General features: G+C 42.8%; 1 protein-coding gene across 1 annotated transcript in view; it reads right to left on the bottom strand.

Moving 5' to 3' along the window:
- vps13a (vacuolar protein sorting 13 homolog A) overlaps nucleotides 1–21,040 on the bottom strand; it is a 609,759-nt gene extending 588,719 nt beyond the window's left edge. The window contains exon 1 of the mRNA XM_068029994.1: nucleotides 20,695–21,040. Within this exon, the coding sequence (XP_067886095.1) occupies nucleotides 20,695–20,794 (100 nt within the window). The 5' untranslated portion in view covers nucleotides 20,795–21,040. The remainder of the gene's footprint in view (nucleotides 1–20,694) is intronic.
- Nucleotides 21,041–22,139: the final 1,099 nt, after the last annotated feature.

The raw sequence follows: 22,139 nt of genomic DNA, 5'->3' as shown, positions 1-22,139 counted from the left end.
TCAGGTGGATAGTGATGAAAGTGTTACGGACTGTTAGAAAGGGGTATGGGTGGTTCCCATTGTTCACTTCCCAACTAACCACAATCATGTTTTGTTAAAATGTTGCTTTAGCACCCCCCAAGTGTCTTTCGGGCCAAATACAGAGACAAATAACATTTTTTTAAACCTACATGAAAACCTAACCATTTAGTTTTTTTTTTACACAATTCCTTACATGGTTGCAGTCAGTCACTGGGGCGGATGGATGGAGAAAAGGGTAGATAGTTTAAAGTCCAAAGTGAGGTAAGTGTTCATGGTTTACAGTGAACCTGTTGAATCTTCTCAGGAGAACAGGCTATTTTAAAAGGTGCAGGCCTGGGTGTTTGTAGTCTTGATCTTGTTCAGGTGTTGTAGAGTTCCAGTGGTTACAATTCAGCACAAAGCTGGTCGTATGGATTTTATTACCTTCACAGATTTATTTCCTCCCTCAGATTCTCATCACCTGATGCCATTAACAGTTGCTGAACAATGTGAAGAGAAACAGGTTTTAAGGGGATACAATAATGGCCTGAGTAAATTGCAGATCCACTGACTTCCCAAAAATAATTACCTTATCATGTTCCATGTCAAGTTTCACTTGTACCCTTCTCACAGAAGGTTATTCAACAGTATAGGTATCTTACTAGAATCTATATCAATACTTAGAAAATGGCTTACTCCAGATATTCTACATTATTTCAATGTGTTGTCATTACCAAACCTAAAGTAAATAATATTTTTATATTCCTTAACCATGTGTCAATTCTGACTACTTAGTAAATCGAGAGAACATTTTATCCAATCAGTCCCACATGCTGTTGAAGTACAGGCACTATCTAGCATTGCTCAGTTAAAGGGGTCCATGACTAATACATTCAGCACAGGGTTAAAACTCCTTGTGACCAGTATAATTTGTTCAGATTCATCATCATCTTCATCCTCTTCCTCTTGTCAAAGGTTAAAACTCCTGATAAAAATGATACAGGTGTAGTTTATAAACAGTATACAACGCTAATAGAAGCAATTAGTGAGGAGCATGAAATTTGTAAAAAAAAAAAAGTATCAGAGGATGCCACCACCTCCTATTGTAAGCCTTCCATTGGCACATGACTTAAATGAGATAGCTGCCATGGATTTAAAGGTATGGGACATTCTACATTTTATAGGCAACCAGATATAATCCTTCAACAATAAAATATAGCAAGGGCAAAAAAAGGGTTATTATAGACAAAATCATGAAGAAATGGATAGGGACTGGATTTGGTATATCAGCAACGTTTCTGACGTAATGGAGAGGAATTTGCCAATAAGTTCAGAAGCATGTGTGAAAATGATCATAGCTATGAATACTGCAATTGAAAGTCCTTTCAGCAATGTGAAAGAAATCATGCATGATCAGTGAAATGCTGCATTAAATTTTAAGCTGATCAACCAGCCTGAAAATTGCCAACCACCCTGTCCAGATAGCCGGAGGGTATACACCCTATCAATTGGTTATGGGCAAAATTCCAAATTGCCTTCTGTTCTGTGCGATAATCCTCCCGCTCTAGAAGGTTGCATTTTTCTGCACATTTGAATGCTGTGCATGCAGGGAAAAAGGCTATCAAGGCAAAGGCTCAGAAAAAATTCAGAGAGCATTACAGCATCATACAAGACATACTGGCTGGAATTTTACACCGCCTCAGTGGGTCGGATGGTGGCATTGGGGCAGCATAAAGTTGAGCGGCAGGCTCTGGGAGGCCTACCCACCCCGATTCCCCTCCAGACAAGTTTACGGAGGTCAGGTGGGGGGGCGGGGTGGTGGGAAACGGCCCGCCCGAGGCCCATCAAGACCCTTAAGTGGCCACTTAACGGCCCTCGCCCGCCTCCACGGGTATTTTACCCATGGCAAGCGGGTGTGCTGGGGACGTGAAAGGCCGCCCAGCAATAGCTGCCGGCCTTTCCACGCTCCTGGAAAGGGGGGGGGGGGGGGGGGGGATGGCAGTCGGGCACAGGGTGCTTGATTGAGGGCCGCACCCGCCTCCCAAACCACCCTCCGGATCCAAGACGCCGCCCCTCCCCCCCAACAACCACCCTAGCCTCACCAGGGCACGACCGATCCTCCTAGTGAGGCAACCCAAACTTACCCCCTCTCTCGGGTCCGTGGCGTCAGCTGGGCTGCAGTACCAGTAGTGGCCACCGCTCCCAGTGGCGCTGCTGAGACAGAGCTGCCAACCTGCTGATTGGCCAGCAGCTCACTAAGGCACAATATAAAATAAAGGCTACAATTCTAAAGGGGGTGCAGGAGTACAGGGACCTGGGTGTATATGTGCATAAGTCATTGAAAATGGCAGGACAGGTTGAGGAAGCAATTAATAAAGCATACAGTAACCTGGGCTTTATTAATAGGGGCATAGAGTCCAAGAGTAAGGAAGTTATGTTGAAATTGTATAAGACACTATTTCGGCCTCAAGTATTGCGTCCAGTTCTGGGTGCTGCACTTTCGGAAAGATGTGAGGACATTGGAGAGAGTACAGAAAAGATTCATGAGAATGGTTCCAGGGATGAGGAACTTCATTTATGAAGATAGACTGGAGAAGCTAGGACTGTTTTCCATGGAGAAGGCCGAGAGGTGATTTGATAGAGGTATTCAAAATCATGAGGGATCTGGACAGAGTAGATAGGGGGAAACTGGTCCCACTCATGAAAGGATCGAGAACGAGAGGGCACAGATTTAAAGTAATGGGTAAGAGAAGCAAAAGCGACACAAGGCAAAACTTTTTCCACAGTGAGTGGTTAAGGTCTGGAATGTACTGCCTGAGCGTGGTGGAGGCAGTTTCAATTGAAGCATTCAAAAGGCAACTAGACTATTATTTGAAAAGGAAGAATGTGCAGGGTTACAGGAGAAGATGGGGAAAATGCCATTAGGTGAACTGCTCTTTCGGAGAGCCGGCGCAGACACGACGGGCCAAATGGCCTCCTTTTGCGCGGTAACAATTCTGTGATTCTATGTGATTCTTCATCAAACTGTTAAGGTTCATTCCTCACAATTAATCGGAATTAAGTACAAAATCTTGAACTCTGAGGAGCTGATAGAGTCAATGAGGTACTCTCCAGCTCAAGTGCTCATCTGTTTTGTGATGAAGGTCCTGAGAAAGAGAATGCAGTAAATCAAGGGCTGAACCGTGGTAATGTGAGCGATGCCTAATGTTCCCACTAAGCTGCGCAGTTGTGCACTAACCCGAAAGTTTCTGCACAGGCCACGCGCAAGTCAGCTCTTTTAAATTACCATGTGGCACAATCACGCAAAAAAATTTAAAGGGCCACAAACAAATTATCCCACACTCAAAGGAAAATTAGAGGGAACACTGATCACAACACATAACAGAGTTATTGCATCAGGTGATGTATTACAGAGGGGTCCAATGAACAGAGAGATGAGACAATTGCAGGGCATGCAGGAAAAGCTACAGGCAAGTTTAAGTACTGGTTGAATATTCAGGAAGATGGCCAAGAAGTGACCATGCTTGGGTGACCCAAAGAATTTGAAACTAAGAAGATGAAACTAAGAACATAAGAAATGAAGAGTAGGCCATTCAGCCCTTCAAGCCCACTCCACCATTCAATGAGATCATGACTGATCTTCTACTTTAACACCATCTTCCTGCACTATCCCCATTACCCTTGATGTTTGTAATATGTAGAAATCTATCAATCTCAGTCTTGAACATACTCAATGACTGACCTTCCACAGCCCTCTGGGGCACAGAATTCCAAACATTCACCCGCTGAGTGAACATATTCCTTACCTCAGACCTCAATGGCCTGCCCTTATTCTGAGACTGTGTCCCCTGGTCTGGACTCCCCAGCCAGGGAAAACATCCTTCCTGCATCAATCTTGCCAAGCCCTCTAAGAATTTTGTATGTTTGAATGAGATCACCATTCATTTTACTAAACTCGAGGATAAAGGCCCAGTCTATTTAATCTTTCCTTATAGGACAATCCCTCCATCCCAGGAATTAGTTTGGTGAACCTTCATTGCACTCCCTCTATGGCACGTATATCTTTCCTTAGGTAAGGAGACCAAACTCTGGAGAGAAAGGAAATTGACTTGTATCCACCTATTTATCAACTGCTGGATTGTTTATCAACAAAAAAAATGGCACGTCAAGAAGCAATCAATCATTACGCGTCCAAGAGAAGGGTTGTCTCACAATGTAATGATTTGTACAGAATATGGAAGTCTTGAATTTAATTTGTTTTGAAATTTTGGTTGGACATTTATATATTTATTTATTTTGACATATAAACTTTTTTTTAATTTGAGAGAAAAGAGAATCTGCTAATTGTATTTAATTATACACAGGTAGTAGACAGTAACTAGGGACTCACTTGTGCCAGTATAAAAAGGAACAGAATGAAACAGTGGTCAATGGGTGAGGAGGTGCATCAATTGGCTAAACAACAATCCTAACTTGAAAATATACTGCAATTCTTTTGCCATCACGGAGACAAAATCCTGGAACTCCCGACCTAACAGCACTGTGGGAGTTACTTTCACTATACTGACTTCTTTCTTCTTTCTTTTGGGCCTCCTTATCTCGAGAGACAATGGATACGCGCCTGGAGGTGGTCAGTGGTTTGTGAAGCAGCGCCTGGAGTGGCTATAAAGGCCAATTCTGGAGTGACAGGCTCTTCCACAGGTGCTGCAGAGAAATTTGTTTGTTGGGGCTGTTGCACAGTTGGCTCTCCCCTTGCGCCTCTGTCTTTTTTCCTGCCAACTACTAAGTCTCTTCGACTCGCCACAATTTAGCCCTGTCTGCAGCAGTTCAAAAGGGCAGCTTACTACTACCTTCAAGGCCAGCGATGGGCAATAATCGCAGCCTTGCCAATAACACCCAAACCCATGAAATAAATACAATTTTGTTTTTTTTCTTTTTTTAATTGTTTTGGTTTACAGCAACAATAGCAGGCCAACAGCTCAAGCGCTACTCAGAGTGCATGCCTATATTCATCTGTGAATGTAGACATATGGATAGTGTCTGCAAAATACCGACTGGATATGTCAAATAAGTACACATTAGATGATCCTTTTACAGACTTCCAAAATATTCAGATCTATTTACTCCTGAACAAAGAACAAAGAACAGTACAGCACAGGAACAGGCCATTCGGCCCTCCAAGCCTGCGCCGATCTTGATGCCTGCCTAAACTAAAACCTTCTGCACTTCCGGGGACCGTATCCCTCTATTCCCATCCTATTCATGCATTTGTCAAGATGCCTCTTAAACGTCGCTATCGTACCTGCTTCCACCACCTCCCCCGGCAGCAGGTTCCAGGCACTCACCACCCTCTGTGTAAAGAACTTGCCTCGCACATCCCCTCTAAACTTTGCCCCGCTCACCTTAAACCTATGTCCCCTAGTAATTGACTCTTCCACCCCGGGAAAAAGCTTCTGACTATCCACTCTGTCCATGCCGCTCATAAATTTGTAAACCTCGATCATGTCGCCCCTCCACCTCCGTCATTCCAGTGAAAACAATCCAAGTTTTTCCAACCTCTCCTCATAGCTAATGCCCTCCAGACCAGGCAACATCCTGGTAAACCTCTTCTGTACCCTCTCCAAAGCCTCCACGTCTTCTGGTAGTGTGGCGACCAGAATTGCACGCAATATTCTAAGTGTGGCCTAACTAAGGTTCTGTACAGCTGCAGCATGACTTGCCAATTTTTATACTCTATGCCCCGACCGATGAAGGCAAGCATGCCGTATGCGTTCTTGACTACCTTATCCACCTGCGTTGCCACTTTCAGTGACCTGTGGACCTGTACACCCAGATATCTCTGCCTGTCAATACTCCTAAGGGTTCTGCCATTTACTGCATACTTCCCACCTGCATTAGACCTTCCAAAATGCATTACCTCACATTTGTCCGGATTAAACTCCATCTGCCATTTCTCCGCCCAAGTCTCCAACTGATCTATATCCTGCTGTATCCTCTGATAATCCTCATCACTATCCCCAACTCCACCAACCTTTGTGTCGTCCGCAAACTTACTAATCAAACCAGCTACATTTTCCTCCAAATCATTTACATATACTGCAAACAGCAAAAGGTCCCAGCACTGATCCCTGCGGAACACCACTAGTCACATCCCTCCATTCAGAAAAGCACCCTTCCACTGCTACTCTCTGTCTTCTATAACAGAGCCAGTTCTGTATCCATCTTGCCACTCACCTCTGATCCCGTGTGACTTCACCTTTAGTACCAGTCTACCATGCGGGACCTTGTCAAAGGCTTTACTTAAGTCCATATAGATAACATCCACTGCCCTTCCTTCATCAATCATCTTCGTCACTTCCTCAAAAAACTCAATCAAATTAGTGAGACACGACCTCCCCTTCACAAAACCATGCTGCCTCTCGCTAATAAGTTTGTTTGTTTCCAAATGGGAGTAAATCCTGTCCCGAAGAATCCTCTCAAATAATTTCCCTACCACTGACGTAAAGCTCACCGGCCTATAATTTCCTGGATTATCCTTGCTACTTCTTAAACAAAGGCACAACATTGGCTATTCTCCAGTCCTCTGGGACCTCACCTGTAGCCAATGAGGATGCAAAGATTTCTGTCAAGGCCTCAGCAATTTCTTCCCTTGTCTCCCTCAGTATTCTGGGGTAGATCCCATCAGGCCCTGGGGACTTTACCTGAATGCTTTGCAAGACACCCAACACCTCCTCCTTTTTGATAATGAGATGACTGAGACTATCTACACTCTCTTCCCTCGGCTCATCATCCACCAAGTCCTTATCTTTGGTGAATACTGATGCAAAGTACTCATTTAGTACCTCGTCCATTTCCTCTGGGCTCCACACATGGATTCCCTTCTCTGTCCTTGAGTGGGCCAACCCTTTCCCTAGTTACCCTCTTGCTTTTTATATACGTTGAAAAAACCTTGGGATTTTCCTTAACCCGGTTTTAAAAACAGTGCATCTTTTATTTACAGTTATATACAGGCCAAAGAGGGCCCATCTGAATTCCAGATGTAGCAATTGGCACAAATAAGGATCATAAAAATCTCTTTTAGCAGTCGCTATCTTGTGGCCAGACGAGTTTCTATTTTCAAAGTCTCTTCCTAGCAGCATAATATGTTGTCCAGTGACCTCTGGGACCACATTAAGCGTAGAAAAATGTTGTATAAGTGCAAAAGAAGCCAATCACCTGAAATTCTTAAAACTTTCCAGACTTCAGCAATAAGATCGATATCTAAATTATTACAAAAAAATCATTCGAAATATATAGCAGATTTATCAGTATCTCGAAAAGCAAAGACAAGTTTAATGTTTTGGACGCAGGTCCTTATTCAAAAATTATTCTGACATTTGGTCTTTACCCAAAAATGTCAATCTTTTTGCTTCTCAGATGTCGATCAATCTTATTGTGTTTACAGCATTTTCTGTTTTTACTTCAAATTTACGTTTGATCTACAATTACTTAATACTGCCATTGGATACATGAAAGAATGTTCCATTCCAGTACCATTGGTCGCCTTGAAAAGCAAAAGTTCACAAAATGCCAAACTTGATTAAAAATTACTTATTTAAACTATAAAGCCAGCATAGCTGAATATTGTTGCTGTGTCTATCTGTTCAACAGTTTGGCTGATTAATGGAATATGTATATGGAATTATCCTTTAAGTCTGCAAACATGCCTCTTTTGTAGGTTTCAGCTAATACAGTAACCTATGCCACAACCAAACATATTTGGAGACTACCAGCTCATCAATAGCAGCATTATATCTCTCTAAGACCACGGCCTTTTCGTTCGGCCAAAATACTAGAATTCCCATTCTTGTCAATCTTGAGCATTAGCACATCAATTCATGTCAGCTTATCAGCATTTTACAAGAAAAATCTGCTTTTATCCACTGGGTTTTGAATTTGCCAGGATAACTGACATTTTGGAGAATAAGACTGGAGCTTGTCAGAGCCAGATGATTGGTCAGAGGCCACGACTTAGAGCCAAATTGACAGCTCACCAGGACTGATGAGATGCTACTTCCGCCCACTGCCGGTTTCACACAAATTTGAGACAGAAAAGGATAAAATTGAGCAATGGTTTCTGACAGTCACAGTTACAAGCCTGTGTTTGCACCCAATTAATATTACGAAACAACAATCTACTAAAATTCAGCGTCTTTTAGATGATACACATTGCAGCTATGTTACGCCAGTGGAGGAGGGAGCAAATGTTTAAGGTCATGGATGGGATGCCAATCAACCAGACTGCTTTGTCCTGAATGGGAGTTGAGCTCCTTGAGTGTGGTTGGAGCTCAGAGTGTCATTGCAGCAGTCATTCAAATGGAGAGTGTTGTGTCACACTTCTGACATAGGTGGTGGACAGGCTTTGGGGAAGTCAGGAAATTTACCAGAGTACCCAGCCTCTGAACCTGCAGCTACAGTATTTAGATGGCCTGTCCAGTTAAGCTTCTGGTCAATGGTGGCCTCCAGGAGGTTGATGCTGGGGGACTCAATGTTAATGCCTTGAATGTCAATCAGAGATGGTTAGATTCGCATTCAAGCCCCACAAGTGCCAGGCAATGTTACCACTTAATAGCCCAAGTCTGAATGTTGCCCAGGTCTTGCTGCACGTGGGCACAGTCTGCTTCATTATGAGAAGTTGCAAATGGAACTGAACACTGTGCAATCATCAGTGAACATCCCCAATTCTGACTTTATGATGGAGGGAAGATCATTGCTGAAGCAGCTAAAGAGGGTTGGACCTTGGATACCGCCCTGAAAAAATCCTGCAGTGATGTCCTGGGGCTAAGATAATTGGCCTCCAACCGTCTTCCTTTGTGCTAGGTATGACTCTGGCCAGTGGAGAGTTTCCCACCCACCCATCCCTGATTCCCATTGACTTCAATGTTACTATGGCTCTTTAACACTACACTTGATCAAATGCTGCCTTGTCATCAAGGATCGTCTCAGACACCTCACCTCTGAAGCTCAGCTCTTTGATTCAAGGCTATGATGTTGAGAGCAGAGTAGCCCTGGAAGAACCCAAACTGAGCGATGAGAAGTTATTGCTGAGCAAGTGCCACTTGATAGCATTGGTTGATGACACCGTCGTTTTACTGATGATTGCAAGTAAACGGTAAGTGGCTGGATTGGATTTGTCCTGCTCTTTGTGGACAGGACATACCTGGGCAATTTTCCATTTTGTTGGATAGATGCCAATGTTGTAGCTGTACTGGAATAGCTTGGCTGGGTGCACAGCCTTCAGCACTACAGCCAGAAAGTTGTCAGGCCCATAGCTTTTACTGTATCCAGTCCATTCATCCATTTCTTGGTATCAATGAGTGAAACAATTTTGCTGAAGAATAGCAGCTGTGATGATGGGGATTTCTGGAGGAAGTAGAGATAGATCATCCACTCTGCACTTTTGGCAGAAGGAAGTTGTAAATATTTCAGCCTGTTTCACTTTTTAAAAAAAACTCATGGATGGGCAGCTGAGACCTGTTGCTTGCAATTCCTGCACCATATGGGAACTTTAGGACACTTCAGATGTCTTGGGAGACCACATATGTAGGAAGTGTCTCCAGCAGCTTGAACTCAAGCTCAGGGTCTGAGCTTGAGGGGCAGGTGGAGTCACGGTGGAGCATCAGGGAAGCGGAGAGCTTACTGTATCATACATTCCAAGAAGTGGCCCTCCCACAGTCAGAGAGCATTCAGGATAGTGTATGAATGGCCATCCGGAAGAGTAGAAAGAGGCAGGAAATGCAGGAATCTTGAGATGTGTGCCACTCTCAGACCAGTACTCAGCATTGCGTACTGCTGGGAATAACGACACCTTAAAGAAGTGCAGTCTGGACCATGGCATCAATGGGCAAGGAACTGCAAGAGGGCAGGGGTGGGGAGGGAATTGCAAAGCTTAGGAATGCAGTCCTCAAAGGAGATTCTACATTTAGGGGGAAAGACAGGTGTTTCTGTAACAGTCATAGTGAGCCCTGTCTGGCATGTTGCCTCCCTCGTGCCAAGGTAAAGGACATCATGGAGTGGGTAAAGAATATTCTGCAGGGGGAAGCCAGAAATTATGGTACACTCAGTATCAACGATAGAGAAGACAAGTATTGAGGTCCTATTGTCAGGCTTTCAGGAGCAAGGGAGGAAGTTTAAAAAAATACCTCTAAAGATAGTAATCTCTGGATTACTCCCAGTGACATGCACCAGAGAGAGTAGAAATAAGAGGATAGGGAGGATTAATGCATGGCTTGAAGCATGGTGCAGGGGGGAGGGCTTCAGATTCTTGGGGCATTGGGACCAGTTCTGGGGCAAGACTATTCAAAAGGGATGGGTTGCACCTCACCAGGATTGGGACCAATGCCCTCATGGGGGAGGTTCACTAGTGTGGTTGGGGAGGGTTTAAATTGACAGGGGGATGGGTATCAGCATATGGAAGTAAAAAAAAGGAATAAGGTGCATAAAGGAGCAAGAGTGTCACATAGTACTAGAGAAGAAAGTAGTACCATTTTCGATAGGAGCAGATTAAGAAGGATTGTGAGGAATACAAAAACAGGTATACAATTTATATGTATGCACAAAGTGTGACGAATAAGATTGATAAGCTACAAGCACGAACAACCATGTGGAAATATAATGTAGTGACAATAAGGGAAACATGGCTTAAAAATGGTGATGCATGGGTGCTTAATATTCAAGGATAAAAGTGTTTGGAAAAGAAAAGGAAGGAAAAAGGGAGGTGGGTGGCAGTACTGATTAAGGGAAGACATTGTAGTCTTGGAACAGGGATGTCCTTCAGGGAGCAAGGACAGAATCCATTTGGTTAGAGTTGAAAAGGTATGATCATGCTACTGCGTGTATTCTACAGGCCTCCAAATAGTCAGAGGGATATGAAGGAGCAAATCTGCAGGGAGATCAGAGATGTGCAAGTGGTGATAGAGGGACTTTATCCTGATCAATATTTGGGCAATTAATATTAAAGTAAAGGGTATGGAGTGGGAAGAATTTCTGAAATGTGCTCAGAATTTCCTTGACCAATATGTTCTTGATGCAAATAGAAAGGAGCATTGCTGGATCTAATGCTAGGGAATGAGGTAGGCCAAGTGGACCACTTGGATAAGAGTGATCATCGTATCATAAGGTTTAGATTAGTAATGGAAAAGAGCAAGAAACAAACTAAACAGAACTGAATGAAAGGAAAATCTAGCCAGGGTAAAATGGAACCAAATTTGATGGGAAAAACTAACGGAATAATGGATGATCTTTAAGCAGATGTTTCCAGAACAGGCTAGGTTCATTCCAACCAGAGTGGAAGGGAGGGGAAACCAAAGCTAGAGCTCCTTGGATGATGAGGGAGATAGAGAATATGATGAAACATAAAAAGGGTGAATTTTTCAAGCGTGAATCAGGCCAAATACAATAAGATGAGAGGACAAGTGAAGAGGAAAATAAAACTGGCAGATGGAATATGAAAATAGAATGGCTATTGGCATAAAAGGGAACCAAAACATTTTATACCAGCATGTAAACAGTAAGCAAGGAGCAATAGGCAGAGTGGGGCCTATTAGGGTCCAAGAGGGTGATATATGCTCAGAGGCGCAGGGCAAGTCTATAAACATTTAACGAGTACTATGTGTTTACTATGAAGAGGACACAAGACAAAATATCAGCAGAAGTGGAGATGGCAGAGATAATAGATGGGGTGAAAAGTGATGGGCAGGATGTATTGGAAAGGCTGGCTATGCTTGGAGTGGATAAGTCACCTGGTCTAGATTGCTTGCATCCCAGGTTGCAAAGGGAAGTGGGGGTGGAGTAGTGAAAGGGCTTTCCATAATCTTAACCAATTTTCCCTAGATATGAGGGAGGTGCTGGAGGATTGGAAAGTGACAAATGTGACACCCTTATTCAAAAAAGGGTGTAAGGACATTCCTAGTAACCACAGGCCGGTTAGTTTAACATCAAGTGTTGGGTAACGGTTAAGAAACAATAATCAGGGAAACAGTCAAGAGGCAATTGGAGAGATTTGAGTCAATTAAGGAGAGCCAGTACAGATTTGTAAAAGGCAGATCAGGTTTGACTAAACTTAATCTAATTAAATCTTTTGATGAAATAACAAAGGAGGTTGATGAAGGAAATACAGTGGAAGATATCTGCATGGAATTTAAAAAAGCATTTGACAAAGTACCACATAAAAGGCAGGTTAACAAAACTGAGGTTCATGGAATAGAAGAGCCAGTGCCAGCTTGGATAAAATATTGGCTTAAGGACAGAAAACAGCAAGTTGTGGTAAATGCTTGTTTTTTCAGACTGGAGGATGGTAGACAGTGGTGCTCCCACAGAGTCACTGCTAGGACCGGACCACTGCTGCTCTTTTTGATACATATAAAAAGACTTATATACAGGAATGCAAATAAAATTTCAAAATTTGCTGATGACACCAAACTTGGAGGTGTGGCAGACAGTGAGGATAATATAAATTAACTGCAACAGGACATAGATAGACTAGCAGAATGAGCAGACAAGTGGCAGATGCAATTTAGTAGTGAGGTGTGAGGTGATGCATTTTGGCAGAGGCAATAAAGACTTAATAGCACAGTTTTAAAGACTGTTCAGGAAAAGAGGGACCCTGGGGGGTTGTCATGTGCACAGATTTTTGGAGGTAGCAGGACATATTGAGAGTTAGAAAGGCAAAGGGGATCTTGGGCTTCATAAATAGAGTATTCAGTACAATAGCAGGGAAGTTATGCTGAACCTTTAACAAGCTCTGGTTAGGCTCCCACCTAGAATATTGCATCCAGTTCTGATCACCACACTTTAAGAAGGACGTGAGAGTCTCTGAGAGGGTGCAGTGGAGATTATATTAGCCACAAGGTAGGTTGGAGAAACTGGGGCTGTTTTCCCTACAGCAAAGGAGATTGAGGAGAGATTTGATCGAGGTGTACAAGATGACAGGTTTAGATAAGGTAGACAAAGAAAAGCTGTTCCCATTAGCTGTTGATACAAGGACAAAGAGGCATAGATTTAAGGTTTTGGGCAAGAAATACAGGGGGAATGTGAGCAATAATTTAAAAAACACAGCAAGTGGTAATGACCTAGAAGTCACTGCTTACAAGGGTGTTGGAAGAAGAGACGATCAATGATTTCACGAGGAAATTGAATGGGCACTTGAGGGAAATAAACTTGCAGGGCTAAAGCAGGGGAAATGAGATTGACTGGATTGCTCCACAGAGAACTGGTGTGGATTCGATGGGCGACATGCCCTCCTCCTGGTCAGCCATTGAGGATTGCTGAGCTTTGATCTGATCTGTTGGCTTGGGATCACTTAGTTCTGTCCATTGTATGCTAATCAGCAGAAGCAGCATGGTAAGAGTCCTGTGGTGTAGTTTCAGCAGGTTACCATCTTTTTTTTTTAAAAAGGTATGCCTGGTTCTGCTCCTGGCATGCTCTTCCATATTAAAGCTAGAGTGAGGAATATTCCAGGCCATGAGGTTAACAGATTGTGGTAGGATACAATTCTGCTACTGATGGCCCACAGTGGCTGATGGACATCCAGTTTTGAGCTGCTAGATTTGTTCAGTCTATTCCATTTAGCATGGTGGTAGTGCCATGCAACACATTGGAGGGTGCCCTCAGTAAGAAGACAGAACTTTGTCTCCACAATGATTTCGCATTGTCACTTTTATCAATACAGGCATGGACTGATGCAACAGGCAGATTGGCGAGAATGTCAAGTATATTTATCCCTTAGAGTTGGTTCTCTCACCATCTGCTACAGGCCCAGTCTGGCAGCTATGTCCTTCAGGTCTTGACTAGCTCAGTCAGTAGTGGTGCTACTGAGCCACTCTTGGTGATGCTTTTGAAGTCCCCAACCCAGAGTACATTCTGTGCTCTTGCTATGCTCAGAGCCTCTTCCATGTGGTGCTCAATGTAGAGGACTACTGACTAAGGGAGGGCAGTAGGTGGTAACCAGCAGTAGGTTGCCTTGCCCATCTTTGCCTGATGCCAGGAGACTTCATGGGGTCCAGTGTCAATGTTGAAGGCTCCCAGGGCCTGTCCCTCCCCACTATATCCCTGTGCCTTCATCACTGGTGGCTCTGCCCTGCCCGTGGGACAGTCCAGCCCAAGGAATGGTAGAGGAAGCTGGGACATTGACTGAGAGGTATGATTCTGTGGATATAACTACACCAGGTTGTTGCTTTCCTAGTCTTTGGGGCAGCTGTCCCAATTTTGGCACACATCCCCAGATGTTAGTGAGGAGCACTGGACAGGGTGTGCTTTTGTTGTGTCCGGTGCCTAGGTTGATGCTGGGTGGCCGGTCTCATTTATTCTTCAACTTTTTCACAGCAATTAGATATACCTGATTGGTTTGCTAGTTAACAGTCAACTACATTGATGTGGGCCTGGAGTCACATGTACACCAGACCAGTTAAGGACAGAATATTTCCTTCCCTAAAAGGACACTAGTGAACATGATGTGTTTTTACACCACTCCAGTCGTTTCACGGTCACTATTATTGACACAGACTTATTATTTCAGAATTATTTAATTCATTGATTTTCAATTGCCCACCTGCTTTGGTAGGATTTGAACTCAAGTCTCCACGTCATTAGTCCAGGTCTGTACCATTCCCTAAAAGATTTCCCATTTGTAATTATTTTTCATCGTGTAATGTGTGATGTTAAACTATTGACCTTTTTAAACACTGTTGTAACTTAGAAAACAGTTGTCAGCTTACTTACATGCTTCTATGAATATCTCTCGTCATGCAGCAGATAGCAAGCCCACATTATCTACAATAGAATTCTCAACATCCACCGTAAATGCGAGCACTGACAGAAAAAAAAACTTGCTTTAATGTAGCCCCTTTCAGAATATCACAAAGCACTTTCTAACCAATGAAGTACTGTTGTGGGGTAGTCACTGCTGCATTGTAGGAAAGGGTGTATAGACCCTGTTAAAGTGTAAATGCAAAATAGACTGCAAACCCTAGACTGTAGATAGTCAAGACTACCAAAGAGCACAAAGTTGTTCGTGATTTTTTTTTTTAAATTATTGCAGTGTTTAATGTTTCATGTTTTTAACATACTAACATTTTTTTCAACAGGGTCAAGAACCAAATAAAACTAGAAATTGCTCTATCATAACTGACGCACACAATGTTCATACATTCCTCTTTCCACTATTTAATAGCGGTATTAGCAATTTATTTTAAATGGGTTAATGACAGCATTAAAATGATGGTCAGAGGAATATCATATGCAGACACTGTTCATCTATTATCGATCATAATTTCCAATCTAATGTTCCGATGTTTTAAAAACAGTACTTCAAATAGATGTAACAAGTAGTTCAACAACTGGAAAGAGAAAAAAAGTTTGGGCTTGATGCTTCATCAGAAGCTGATTCTAAAGTTTGCTTCAGTGATACCAACTCTCACTTAACCATCCTGAAATTTAAAAAAGTTTGTTGAAAATAATTAAGTCAGCATTGCCTCAATCCAGGTTAATTCCCACATGCAAAAGCAAAATACTGCAGATGCTGGAAATCTGAAATAAACAGAAAATGCTGGAAATCTGAAATAAACAGAAAATGCTAGAAATACTCAGCAGGTCTGGCAGCATCTGTGGAAAGAGAAACAGTTAACATTTTAGGTCGATGACCCTTGAAAAAACATTTTCTGTTTTTATTCCTACATGCCTCAGGGATGTATTGGGGTAGAGGACAGTGTCAGGTAGGCCTGGGAGATAGTACTATTGTTTGAACATAGAACAGCTAGCCAGTTGGATTATTATTATAGATATCTGTTATACAAGTTTTATAAAAGCAAAGTGCTGCAGAAGCTGGAAATACTCGGCAGGTCTTGTAGCATCTGTGGAGAGAGAAGCAGAGTTAACATTTTAGGTCTGTGACATTCCATCAAGGTTCTGATGAAAGATCACAGACCTGAAACATTAACTCGGTTTCCCTCTCCACAGATGCTGCAAGACTTGTTGAGTATTTCCAGTGTCATAAGAGTTTTTTTTTAAAACTGTGTTCCTTTAAGACTGAAAAAATGACTTTCTGTGAACAGTGACTGAATGTTGACTTGATATTTGAAGTGCAGGCTGTAAACACGTATCCAACAGGAAGGTTTTACGACAGTCTTGTAACTTCTGTTGAAAGCTTTTAGTTTTAGTTCTGCAGTGTGAAACAGACCAGAGGGAGCCGTGAGCAGCTAAAAGTCAAGTGCTGTTGAAGACCTGGATTTGTAGACCAGAGAAAATACATAATCTCTCTGAAAATAAGCTTTGAATTTCAAGGGTAAAAGTGCTACATTTAACGTGAGGTTTTGACTTGCCTGAAAAGAGAGAAAAGACACAAAGAAACAATGCTTTGGAGAAAGGAAGCCTTGTGTTTTGGGTGTGGCAGGTTGCTGTTGCCTCCAGTCAAGAATGCCTGCCTCAATGGTGAGTTCTGTTGCTTTTTGTGTTGTTTTTGGAAGATCCTGACATTTCAAGACCCCAGGTCTTCAACAGCAACTGGCTTTGAGCTGTTCACACCTCCCTCTGGTCTGTTTCACACTGCAGAACTGAAACTAAAAACTTTCAACAGAAGTCACAAGACTGTCATATCCAAGCAACAGGAAGATTTTACGAGTTTACAGCCTGCACTTCAAATACCAGGACTGTTACACTGCTACTTTAGAATTTAAGTAGACCTGTTGCTACACTTTAAGCTGAAAGATCTGTGTGGTGTCCACTGCAAATGAAGGCCTACCCATCGCAGACGTTTTATAAAACTCACCTGGAGAGACGAGTGGCATCTGACTATTCAACTCTGGGACACCTCACCAATCTGGAAATATCCTACCAGATTCTGAAAAACAATTGTTTTATTGTTCCTAAGAAACAGTTACAACTTAAATCAGCCTTTTTCCCGTTAACTAATTTGTGAATGTATTTGTGTGTGCATGAGGGTTAGGAAGAATAAGGAGTTATGAAATCTGTCCATACATGTAGAATTATCTCATTATCGTCTAAAACATGGTTTATTAATAAATAGTTATTTAAATAGTTGTTTAAAGAAACCTGGTTTGGTGTGCTTTATTCTGGAGAATAAATAGTGTTTAATTTGGCTAATTTCCAGTAGGTGGGAAACTTTACTAATATGCTGTGACCTGTGGAATAGTGGGATTGAAATAACAGTGCATTACTCCCGCCTTGGTCGTTAACACCAGAACTTTCTGTTTTTATTTTAGCCAAGAAGAAAGCTTTTGTCCAGAGCGTGTGTTAATGGCAGAATAATGAACAGCTCTGTCCAAAAGCAAAAACATGAGAAGTTAGTTTAAAAACACGATCCGAAGGGACCGTTTCCTCTGTTTTGCGCTTTTAGAAAAAAACACAAATCAAAATGGTGGTCGTGGCCTGAAATTGTTGAACTCAATGTTGAGTCCAGAAGGCTGTAAAGTGCCTAATTGGAAGATTAGGTGCTGTTCCTTGAGCTTGCGTTGAGCTTCACTGGAACACTGCAGCAGGCTGAGGACAGAAATGTGGACGTGAGAGTAAGGTGGTGAATTAAAATAGCAAGAAACTAGAAGCCCGGGGTCATGCTTGTGGACTGAGCAGAGGTGTGCTGCAAACCAATCTGTGTTTGGTTTCCTCAATGTACAGCAATGTGAGCAGGAATACAATAGACTGAATTGAAAGAAGTACAACTAAATCGCTGCTTCACCTGGAAGGGGTGTATGTGATGAGGAGAGGAGGTACAAGGGCAGGTTACACATCCTGCGACTGCATGGGAAGCTGCCATGAGAATGGGACAAAGTATCGGGGGTGATTAGAATGGAGGAGGGAGCCAGGGTGTCGCTGAGGGAACGGTCCCTTCGGATTGCTGAAGGGGAGGGGAAGATGTGTTTGGTGGTGGCATCATGCTGGAGGTGGCGTAAATGGCAGAGGATGATCCTTTGGATGTGGAGGCTGGTGAGGTGGAAAGTGGAGAACAAGGGGAACCCTATTGCAGTTCTGGGAGGGAGGTGAAGGATGAGAGCAGAAGTGCAGGAAAGGGGTTGGATATGGTCGAGGGCCCTGTGAATCACAGTGCGGGGGGGTGGTGGTGGGGGGAAATCCTTGGTTGAGGCAAAAAGGAATTTATATCAGAAGCACTGTTGTGGAATGTTGTATCATCAGAACAGATGTGACAAAGACGGAGAAACTGGGAGAATGGAATGGGGGTCCTTACAGGAGACAGGGTAAGAGAAAGTGTAGCCGTGATAGCTCTGGGAGTCGGTGGGCTTATAATGAATATTAGTGGACAGTCCATCCCCAGAAATGGGGACAGAGGGAGCAAGGAAGGGAAAGGAAGTGTCAGAGATGGACCCTGAAGGTAAGAGAAGGGTGGAAATTGCAAGCAAAATTGATGAATTTTTCCAGTTCTGGGCAAGAGCAGGAAACGGCACCAGTACAGTCATCAACGTACCAAAAAAAAAGTTGGGGGAGGGGGCCTGAGTAGGCTAGGAAGAAGAAATGTTTGACATAGCCCACAAAAAGAAAGGCAAAGCTAGGACCCATGCAGGTACCCATAACAACACCTTTTATTTGGAGGAAGTGAGCAGAGTTAAAGGAGAAATTGTTCAATGTGAGAACAAGTTCAGTCAGGTGAAGGAGGGTGCTGGAGGATGAGGACTGGTTGGGTCTCTGTTCAAAGAAGAAGGGGAGATCCCTCCGTCCTGGTGGAGGATAGAAGTGCAGAGAGATTGGACGTCCATAGTGAAGAGGAGGCGGTCAAGGCCCCAAGCGTCTGGTTGCTTGCCATTTTCATGCGCCACCTAGCTCTTGCGGCAACATTTCTGTCCTCTGCCTGTTGCAGTGTTCCAGTAAAGCTCAACACAAGCTCGAGGAACAGCACCTCCTATTCCAATTAGGCACTTTACAGCCCCCTGGACTCAACATTGCGTTCAACAATTTCAGACGATGACCCTCATTTTGATTGTGCATTTTTTGAAACCATGTGGTCTTAAACTTGTTTTTCATGTTTTTGCTTTTGGACAGAGCTATTCATTATTCTACCATTAACACACTCTCTGGACAAATGCTCTGTCTTTTACTACAACTATTACCACTCCCTTTGCCTTTTGTCCCCAATCCTATCACAGAACTCCCTTTTTGTTGTTCTTCCCTCCCCCACCCCTGCTTCCACTTGCTCAAAACTTATTACACTTCGAAACTTTTCCAGTTCTAATGAAGGGTCATCGATCTGACACGTCAACTCTTTCTCCATAGATGCTGCCAGACCTGCTGAGTATTCCCATCACTTTGTATTGCAAAAGTTTTAAGTTTGCACTAAAAATTGACCAATATTGGGTCTAAAATAAATTGCAACAAACATGTCCCATTTTGCTTTCACGAAGCATGTGATATGCATGTGTCATAAGCCCAACATCCAGGGCTCCTTTGAGCTTATACAGCTTTTTTGGTTAATTTCCTAAGTTTACATGTATAATATAAAAAGTGTGCTTCCAGCAATTTCCTCTTATGCAAGCTTCACTAGTACAAGATTACTAATTCCCAGATATTCTATCATAACAATTTAACTGCAGACGAGCCCTTCCAATATACTCACTAGGGGTGAGGCTACACTGTTTTACAGAAAGTATACATAACCAAAAGTACACTGAACAGTATTAATTAACTTGCCATGTTTTATGTTGGCACAGGGCACATTATAAACTGATTAAAATATTCAACAGTTCTTGTCCCTTATCTGGGACAAAACATGAAGTATCTATGATAGAGAACATCATGTTTTTTTAAAAAACAAGTTTCCAGTTAGACTATCCACTCCAGTGAGAAGTGTAAAACTACAATTTTTTTATTTTCCACTGATCTGATAGAGCCACAACACAACTCTGTAGCCATAATGACTGTAATAACACCACAAAGATAAACAACTGAAAGTAAGAACGAACTAAACTAAAAGAAAAAACTGTAAGGAATGGGGTAATCAATCCTTGCTTTCAGAGTTTATAACTCTGGTTATATGCCATTCTTCAAACTTTCTACTGGTCATTTTATAATAGATATTATGTACACTCGTTTTTTAACCGATTTAGTATCAAATTTATTTCAACTTTCGCTTTTACAATAAGAATGAAATATGCATACAATAACATTTAAGTTAATACATCATATTGCATATATTGGAGCAGCATAATAAAGAGGAATGAACATATATTGTGCAAACTGCTATATAATGCACGGGGCGACATGTTCAAAACAGACCTTGTTCAGTCCGAGCTGTATCAAGTTAAACATAAGCTGTTAGCATCAAATATTTAACGCATGTACGCTAACTAAAATTTAAAATGATCTTAATATAACGCCATGCAACATTGAAGTAGCATTTGCACAAAAAGCTACTTGCAGCTTTGCATGAGCCATGAAACATTTTAATAACGAAAGCGCAAAACAATGACATTTCTCGGTTGATTGCAGGCCAGTTAAATCAATTTTTTTAAAGTAGGAAAATTGCCTGCCATGGTGCATTTTACTGCAGGATCCTGGTGGGTGGGTCACTCCCTCCCAAGGAGCCCGGATCCACACCACTGACAACTGCTCTTGCAGGTACTTGTCAAACACCCAGGCGTTTTATATACATACACATATATTTAACAGAATTGACACACAGATCATAAACTATACCTCCCCAAATTCCTAATTGCAACTGCGAGGTGTCCAAGTTCACCACGTAATCTCCCAAGAAACGATTCAAAACCTCAACCACTAAAGACTCGAACACCATCGTCTCCCGATCACCATTCTCGGCCCGGCTGGAGCCGCCGCCTCTTTTCAACCCGAGCGCGAGCAACGCACCGGACCAAATTAAATAATTCAAAAGTAAACGATCGCCCACCGAACCGGAACTAGCGCGAGCTGCGCCGCCTCACTGCCTTTAATAGCGACGTGCTCATTACGCCAACGGCAACTCTTGAAGCCGATTTGGGATTTCAGTGAGGACATACGCGCTCACGTCCGGCGCGTCAGTTTAGACCGCCGCCTTCTGCTCGCTGCAGCGTGTGAGATTGCCCAACGAGGTCAGTAGCAACAGCAACAGGGGGAGCAGGCTGGAGTTAATCATCATTCTTCATCATGGCGAGCTTTGGTTTTTTCTCAAATGTAATACTTCACCGCCATTGTGGAGCCCTGGTGCTCGGGACAGGAGGATGAAAACAAGCACAGGACCACTTATCGACAGTCTTTGGGGAGGGGGACAAGTTCCAAGGGCAACCTTTTGCCGGGTTCAGAAGGTTAGTCTCATATCCTTTACAGGAGCTACTAGCACCGCTGTAAGACCCAAACTTATAACAACCTGGTTGTCATGCCACTGGTTTGGTTTAAAATGAGCTGGCTGTGGCCATTTTCCAGCTGCTCTTGGCCGACAGCCTCTGCTACCAGTCAGAACTGGAGCATATCTAGAAAGAAAAAGAATACTTCTTGGACACTGATCGATATGAAACGGTCAATACTGAAAAGAGTGAAACTGGAAACTCCGCAAAGATTTATTTCAGTCAGCCTCATTTCACCATATCGTGGGCTATTGTCATTGCTGTCAAGTAGTTTTATGTAGATGGTTCCCATTGATGTCATATAGTTTGGGTGCACCACCCTCAACGGTATTGGGTCAACATTCAAAACATTGCATGTTCTGTAGAGGTGAACTCCACTGTAGGTTGACAGGCAAGTCCTTCCTCACATATGTTTACAGCCCAACACATCCGTTGTATCCCTTGTGGGGAATTGCAAGATTTCCAGAGCATTCATCTGTCATAATTGTATGCATGGGCTTGGGTACTGAAGACGATATGGTACTTGGAAGTGAAACTGAAAGGAACTCAGTGTTTTGAGGAAAACACATGATCTGGATGGTGTTGTAAGGTCCGATAAGCATGAACAGAAGTGTTTAACAAAGCTTGTTAAATCTTTGTTAAAGTTAAATATGAGATTTCAAGTGTGATTCTTCAGCCTGAGATGTGACATAATCCTCAGCCATGATACAAACATAGCTGCCCTTCACCAGAGTAGCAAAATCTTGCCACAAGTTTCTGCAGCTTCAGCCCAGGAAAGGTTCCTCATAACCTCCCTCAACT

This window comes from Heterodontus francisci, chromosome 4 (assembly GCF_036365525.1).
Source record: "Heterodontus francisci isolate sHetFra1 chromosome 4, sHetFra1.hap1, whole genome shotgun sequence".
NCBI lineage: Eukaryota > Metazoa > Chordata > Chondrichthyes > Heterodontiformes > Heterodontidae > Heterodontus > Heterodontus francisci.
Note: the sequence above shows the minus strand (reverse complement) of the source record. Positions and strands in the feature narration are given on the sequence as shown.